Here is a 7,911-nt window from a genome sequence, read left to right as displayed (position 1 = left end):
AACAATTCAAAGTCTTTTATAATATTGTTTTGGTTATTGTATTTTTTTTTAATAATTCATAATTACAAAAAAGGTAATAATCGGTCGGTGAGATGTCTGGTGAATATGGAGGATGTGGTAAAAGTTCATATTTTAGAGAATTTAACTTGTCAACAGTGATTGAAGCTTTATGTGGTCTTACGTTATCTTGCAGTAATATTACACCGTGCCGATTGAGCAATGCTGGTTGTTTTTTCACAAGTTTCTCATGCATGACATCAATTTCACGGCAATAGGACTCCGCTGTTATGGTTTTACCTGGTTGCAGGAAGGAATAATGGATCACACCTTTGGCATTCCACCATATGGTAACCATAATCTTCTTTTGATAGAATTTCGGCTTAGGGGTATGTCCTGGCGATATATTCTTATCTACCCATTTGCTTGATTGTTTTCGATTGTCGTACAAAATCCACTTTTCATCACAAGTGATGATTTGGTGTAAAAACAGCAATCGTTTATTGCGAATCAACAAAGATGCGCACTTACTCTTGCGGTCGACCATCTGCAGTTCCGTCAATTCGTACGGTACATATGAGTCCAATTTTTTTACTTTGTTTATTGCACGCAGATGTTTCAACACAGCCGTATGGCTAGTTCCTAACTTAGTCCCAAGTTTATGAATAGTTGTGTCTGGATCGGATTCCACAGTCGTCCTTAATTCCTCGTTATCAATATGGACCGGTGGTCTTTCTCGAGGCTCATTGACGATGCTCAAATTGCCAGAACGAAGTTTTTGGAACCAATATCGAGCATTTTTTTCAGTGGTGGATCCATCTCCGAAAGTTTGATTAATGTTTCTCGAAGTTCGAGCTGCTCTATGATTCAATTTGTACTCATACAAAAAAAGTAGATGTAAATAGCGTTTTGTTTTCATCTGGTTTGGGAAAAATATAAAATAAAAATGAAACAAAAACATGAAAAAATTCTATAAAATGAGTAAGAAGAATACCTTTAAAATTTATAAATAAAAATATCGAGCGCACGTTGTAATGAACCTCTCTCAGTCGCAGTTGAACACAGACTAACCAAAAACGCCCGTTTCATAGTTTCCAACCTAATAATTCGTATGAATAACGCCCTTGAGGAGAAGAGGCCTTTTACTACAGTGAGAAAAGGGAAGTGATTTTGCTATAAGACAATGCGGCCTCACACAGCAAAACCAACACTGAAATATTTTCAATTATCTCCGAATTGGGTTGGAAAATTTTTTTTCACGCGACGTGTTCATCAGATCTCGTCTCTTCGGATTAATATCTCTTTAGATCCCTGCAACATCATACCACTGATTTATACTACACATCTGTTGAGTAGGTTGAAAAAAGCTTCGTTGAATTTATCGACTCAAAACAACCATCTTTTTTCCAAAATGAAATTCGACAATTGCCTGAAAGATGGCGGAAATTTATAGAAAGGGAAAGGGATTACGTTTTTTCATAAATAAACATCAAAATTTTGTGAAAAGAGAAGAGAAGAAAAAGAAAAGAAGAGGGGAACAGTTGTACAAATGACAATTGCGGTTCATAAATCAGAATGTTAATATAAAATATTGTAACAACATTAAATATTTGAAAATGGTGAGATATTTTTGTATATGCAAAGTGGAATTTAAAGGAACTTTGGAGGTTTCATATTCAATCACTGTTATGACGTTACCCTTCTGCTTGTTTTTTCCTCTGTCTTAACAAAAAGCGAGAGAGATACAACATTATCCACGCAATATACTTGTCCTTCAGTATAGTCTTCAACGCGACCATAAGGAGGCGCAGTCTACCTATATATGAGTCTGTGCGACAATCTCGCGCACATACACTCGGCGGTTTTTCATTAAGACATCAAAAATTGTTTCAATAATTTTTTTCGTAGTGACCTAAATTGAGCGTGTCTGGAACACGATACATTCTCAGAGCATGTACGGCCACGTTTAATTTTATTTATTAAGAATTAAACGGTCTTGAACGCTGGTGAAGAGTCCCTATGAATTTTATTCAACTCGGCTTTGATCTGCGCGGCAGTGAGTGAGTTAAGTTCTTCAAATAACAATATTTTATGACGGCACGGAACACATTTTTTTGTATTGTTGCGGCAAATGCGAAAGTAGTCGATTTAGATGACTATCAGATGTTATCATGTCGCATTTGACTGAAATTTTGACAGAGGTTATTTGAAGAATAATACGAGGGTTGCTACTTATATTTCTGGCCTAATAATGAAAAAACAAATATTTATGACCGAAATTGGTTTTATTGTTTTTCAAAATATTCTCCATGACGATTAATACACTTTTGCATGCGTTTGAACCAATTTTCGAAGCACTTTTTTCACTCCGATTTTCTATCGTATCAAAGAAATCTGTTCCGAGCAATAATTTTGTCACTTCACCGTATCAGAAACAACTCAAATAAGAATAGGACAGTTATGCCCGTCAATCGTAATTTTAGCTTCGAATTATCTTAATGCCGCAATACTTTTGGATCCTAATCCCGAAAATTTAACTTCAGTCGGCCGGAATCGTGGTGATCCCATACTTATATATTTATCCGCGCACATCAACAAAATGTCGCTCCCTGTGTCAATAAGCGACGCCATAGTTTTATCGTCTATCACTACGTCTTTTACATAACTTTTACGCGAGGACTGTGTCGCAACGCAAACATTTTTCGTGGTAGCGCCAGTGTCCTTTGCGCCACTACCCCTCTTCGAGCACTTAGAAGCAATATGTCCATGCTCCCCACATTCAAAACACTTGGTGCCTATCTTCCTCGTCGGGCACGCTGCGTTCACGTGATCGTGAGCAACGCAGTTGTAACAGCGCTTTACATCCGTCGTCCCCTCATTCCGTTGTTGCCAACGCCGTTCTTGTCGCTCCTCTCGCTCTCACCAGTCCTCTCACTTCGCTTCGTCATCGTAGGGCCATCGCTCCGTTTGTCTGATCGATTCAAGCTTATGTATCAATCTCGCATCGTCACTTTCTCGAATGCCTCCAGCAAAGATTCCGTCGTATCAAAACGTTATGTGCGTACCTGGTTAAGCAGTGTATTATCGGAGATGCCATCTATGACGTAGTTCAACATCTCGTCGACAGCAATTGGCACACGATTCCCCAAGATTATTTTTTCGTGGACGTACTTGCGAAAAGTTTCGTCTCTCTTCCGCAGACGCCCTTTAAATTTCTTTCGTAGCGTTACTTTATCTTGACGATGGCGAAACATCTTCCTCAGCTCTCCAATAAGCGTATCGAATATCATCTCGATATGTTCCGGCTTCGAATGGAACCACTTAAGCGCCTTTCTCTTCAGTTTCATTCCGATCAGAACTTTCGCAATATCATCTTCTAGTTTATACGTCGTTATTATTTGATCTGTCTCTCCCACGTATCATAATCACCGAAAACAACATCAAATTCGTTCACTACATCCGCAATCGCCGTTAAATTCATTTGTTTACTCATGATCGGCAGCGCTAAAGCGTCGTCGTTGATATTGTTTATCGCGCTCGCTTAGTTGGTTGCGCCTTCGCGTTCGTTGGCACGTAAAATCGCGATTTCGCGTCGGGCGAGTTCGAGCTCAAATTTGGCCATTTCTTTTTCGGGTCGGTACATCTCGACTTCTCGTTCATGTAGGCTATCCTCGTACTGAGAATCTTCTCCATTGTCGTCTTCTGTCATCTCGTACGAAAAGTCAGATTTTTAATGCAAGCATAAACTCGGCTCTTGTTCCCGTCGTCGCTAACCTATGAGCCTTCGCTCCCTGTCTCTCTCTNTTATATGTTTGAGATTTGATTTATTATTTTCTCTCTCTCTCTCTCTCTCTCTCTCTCTCTCTCTCTCTCTCTCTCAGTTCCACCATAATATATCCTTCTAGTCACGGCATGATTATCTTCTTAAACTGGTTAATATGCGCGTATTTCTGGAAACTCATCGTGCTTTCGGCGCTCACGTTTCACAATTACTTTCGTCGTCGTCTTTTCCTAACCGTCCTCGATGTCGTCTCCTTGCAACCGTCTTCGTCGTCATTTCCTCGCCATCTTCTTCGTCGTCGTTTCCTCACAACCGTTTTCGTCGTCGTCTCCTCACCACTGATTCACTGAATAAACTCGCGCTTTGAATAAACTCGCAAACTTCCCTTCGGTATTCTTTCGGACAAGCCTCCAAATTGAGATGTGAATAAAGGTAAGATATGGAAAGGGCGGTAAAATATTTTAGAGGAATCAGATGGTAAAAAGAATATATTTCTTATTACAGGGATGCGTCTTCTCGGTTCGCCTGTTGTTAACCGACTCTGCTTTGTCTTGCGTTCATGGCTCGATTCAAGCGCTCGATAATAAACTTGATAACAGAAAAGATTCGCTTTTAATTGTTTTGCTTCTCGCTTTGTTTTGATACCGCTCGCGGTACTCCCTACGTTCTATCATACGCTCTTAAAATATCCGCTTCCTACAATATTTTTGTATATGCTGTGACGATCCACATTTTTGCTCGTCACTCAGACTGTAGCCTGGCCGAGGATGAGCCAGAGACTCGCGCTTTCTCATGAGAGAAGGCGACCGAATTTATTAATTTTGTCTGTTGTGCACCGTTAGTGCACGAGACGCGTCCCGCGGCTTGTATATTTTTTTTTGAGTGCAAGATCACCACAATAAGCCAATACACCAAACAAAAGAAGACGGGAAGAAATCGAAAGTGCTAAGAGGAACCAAGAACAAACGAGAGCAAGGGCTCGGAAGGAGCCGGTAGAGCGACACGCAAGAAGACGCGGGGAGATCTTCTCCCGGACGGACGGCGGGCGACAAATGGCGGGATAGCCACCTTGTGCTAAGAAAGGGGCAAGGTTCCGCGAACCGGTCGCAGAGTAGGCAGGAGATCTCGCGGAAAGCGCGCCGCGGGAGCTCTGTTGAACTACTGCGAACCCAAGAGTTGCCGAAGGTCGTCCCGGGGAGAAAACAATGGCGAGTTTCAAAATGACAATACCAGACATGAAGCAGCCTGGACGCGCGTGAGCTAGCCGGGAGAACCAATCGGATGCCGCATTGAGCGGCGTGACAGATTCTTGCGGCGGCTGCCTCTTGCGCTAAGTGACGAGCTCCGCTCGTCATTTTGCGGCCAGACGGCGAGCAAACTAAAAATCACAACGCGATAACGATCGAGAAAAGCTGCCGGACCAAAGGGACGAGATCGCGAGAAAAAGAGGGGAGCTTCTGGTGGCGAGTGAGTGAAAAAGCGAGCCTTTGTATAGCCGCGGGTAGGAGAAGTATTAGAGTTGCGTTACAATTTCGAGTTAGTTGCCGTCGATTTTCGGCGGCATAGGCGCGATAAGAGGACAGGGAATTGGAACTCGTTAGAGGTCCGTAGCACCCTGAAGGTTGGGACGCACGGACTTACGAGATTGGGATGTCACGTCACAGGGCGACAAGGACCGTGCTCCAGAGAGTCTCGAGCGTAGGGATCCCGGAGACTCGGGCGCGGGACTAGGTTGCCTTCTGTAATCGCCGTTCGCTCAGTCCTCGGTAAATTGTTGTGGGTATTATATTGTGCCTTGTATATTGAGCCTTGTCAGAAGCTCGTATGTTTGTTTGTGTAGATTGCTCTTGGCGAACGAGCTAGATTGGATATTGTACGTTATCGGCCAGAAACAGTAACTACTGTCAGACTACAGGAAAGACCTGGCTGGTGCCCAACGGAAAACTCGGCGAGCTTCGCGTAATGACACCGGGCAAAAAGCTTTTCGGTTAACACGACGCGCGTTATTACGAGGGTTGCTACTTATATTTCTGGCCTAATAATGAAAAAACAAATATTTATGATCGAAATTGATTTTATTGTTTTTCAAAATATTTACCATGACGATCAATACACTTTTTCATACGTTTAAACCAATTTTCGAAGCACTTTTTCCACTCCGATTGAAGTAACTGCAAAACATGCGTTTTGAATGCATCAACCGCTTCTTCGGGTGTCGAAAATCGTTGACCACGTAATTTATTTTTGATGTGTGGGAACAAAAAAAGTCATTGGGTGCCAAATCAGGGCTATACGGCGGATGACCCATCAATTTAATGTTTTGGCCGGTCAAAAATTCCTTTGTTTGACCCGATGTGTGAGAGCTCGCATTGTCATGATGAAGAATGATTCGCTTCTTCTTCTGCTTTTCTCGAATTTCTCCGATGACTTCTGGCAAACAAATGGTAGTGTACAATTCAGAATTGACCGTCCTACGGTGCTCTAACGCCACTGTCGCCACGTGACCGGTAATGCCGAAGAAACAGGCAACCATTTGCTTTGATGTGCTTCTTCCGCGAACAACTTTTGTTGGATTTGACTCGTCTTGGAAGACCCATACAGTCGATTGCTGTTTTGTTTCTGGCTCATATGCATAGATCCATGATTCGTCACCTGTGTAGGTGTTATTCACAGCCTTTGATGCACCTTGAACGTATTTTTCAACATTTCCTTGCACCGATCAACACGAGTCTTCTTTTGAGCGTTTGTCAGAATATATGGAATCCAACGCGAACAAATTTTTTTTACGGACAAATGTTCATGGAATATCTTATTGATGCTTGTCATACTAATGCCCAAAGATGCTTCAATCTCACGGTATGTCACATGACGATCTTGCTTTATCAGTTCACGCATCGATATTTTCTGGCACAACAACCGATTTTGAACGACCTTCACGGAATTCGTCCTGGAGCAAACGTCGGCCACGATTGAATTCGTTATACCAGTTTTTTACAGTGCTGTAGGATGGTGCTTTCTCGCTGTATAAAGAATTAAGTTCATCGATGCACTCTTGTCTTGATAATTCACGTCGAAAGTTATGAGAAATAATCGCACGAAAATGTTCACGAGTTAATTCCATTTTTTGTCCGACATGAATTTTTCAATTCACTGTAAACAACACAAACGACTAAAATGACAATGTGTTGTTATGTTCTTATGTTCAACAATGTCAAGTTTGCAATGATAACGTCAGATGGCGCCTGGCTACACTTACTGCTACCAAGGCCAGAAATATAAATAGCTACCTACGTATAGCTGTCGTCCAGCCGCTCCGATCCGCCGCATAGAAACAACATCTCGCGGAACATCGCAGGCGAGAGATTGTTCTCTTTTGATAGCATACAGAATCTTCCGGGGTATTGAATTTAATTACCTGTATTAGAGGAATACGGGCTAAGTAAGGAATTGTATTTCTAGGTCGTATTCGTTTAGAAATTGTCTTCTGTAGACTTGAGTTGTTACCTGCCATCGAAAATAATTCGAATTAATGTATTGTTATCTACATGTTAAAACGACGAGGAAGCGAATTGCGGTGACAATGCAAGGTGGAATTTGGAAGAATTTTGGAAGTTTCATATTCAATGGAAGATTGATTTCACTCTTATGACATCACCCTTTTCCTTGTCTTCTCTTCTTTCTTAACAAGAAGCCAGAGAGATAGATCATCGTTCACGCAATATCCCTGTCCTTCAATATAGTCTTCAACGCGACCATAAGGAGGCGCAGTCTATCTCTGTAGAAGTCTATGCAGCAATCTCTCGCACGTACACTCGACAATTTTTCATTACTCTATCATGAATTTTTTCAATAATTTTCTTCGTAGTGGTTTTATTTGAGCATCTGGACCGCAATACATTCTCAGAGCATGTACGGCCACATTTGAATTCATTTATTTAGAAATAAACGGTCTTGAACACTGGTGAAGAGTCCCCACATATTTCAATCAACTCATCATTGACCTGTGCGGCAATTAATTTCGTTAAATAACAATGTATTATGACGGCACGGAACTAATTTTTTTGTATTATTGTGGTAATTGTGAAAGTAGACAATGTAGATAATTTAAAGGTCGCGCCACATTTGACTGAAAT

At 41.6% G+C, this 7,911-nt stretch overlaps 1 protein-coding gene across 1 annotated transcript; it reads right to left on the bottom strand.

Annotated features, from left to right (window-relative positions):
* Window positions 1-181: 181 nt before the first annotated feature.
* Window positions 182-3,344, bottom strand: LOC106743601 (histone-lysine N-methyltransferase SETMAR-like; the record flags this gene model as incomplete). The annotated part of the gene is made up of 2 exons (XM_014617599.1): window positions 3,063-3,344; window positions 182-916 (listed from the first exon to the last, which is right to left on the bottom strand). Coding segments are annotated over exons 1-2 (1,017 nt in total), but the record flags the coding sequence as incomplete, so codon positions are not given.
* Window positions 3,345-7,911: the final 4,567 nt, after the last annotated feature.

Source organism: Dinoponera quadriceps, unplaced genomic scaffold (assembly GCF_001313825.1).
Source record: "Dinoponera quadriceps isolate SergipeBrazil2010 unplaced genomic scaffold, ASM131382v1 scaffold1154, whole genome shotgun sequence".
Classification (NCBI taxonomy): domain Eukaryota; kingdom Metazoa; phylum Arthropoda; class Insecta; order Hymenoptera; family Formicidae; genus Dinoponera; species Dinoponera quadriceps.
This window is presented reverse-complemented; position numbering and strand designations above follow the sequence as displayed.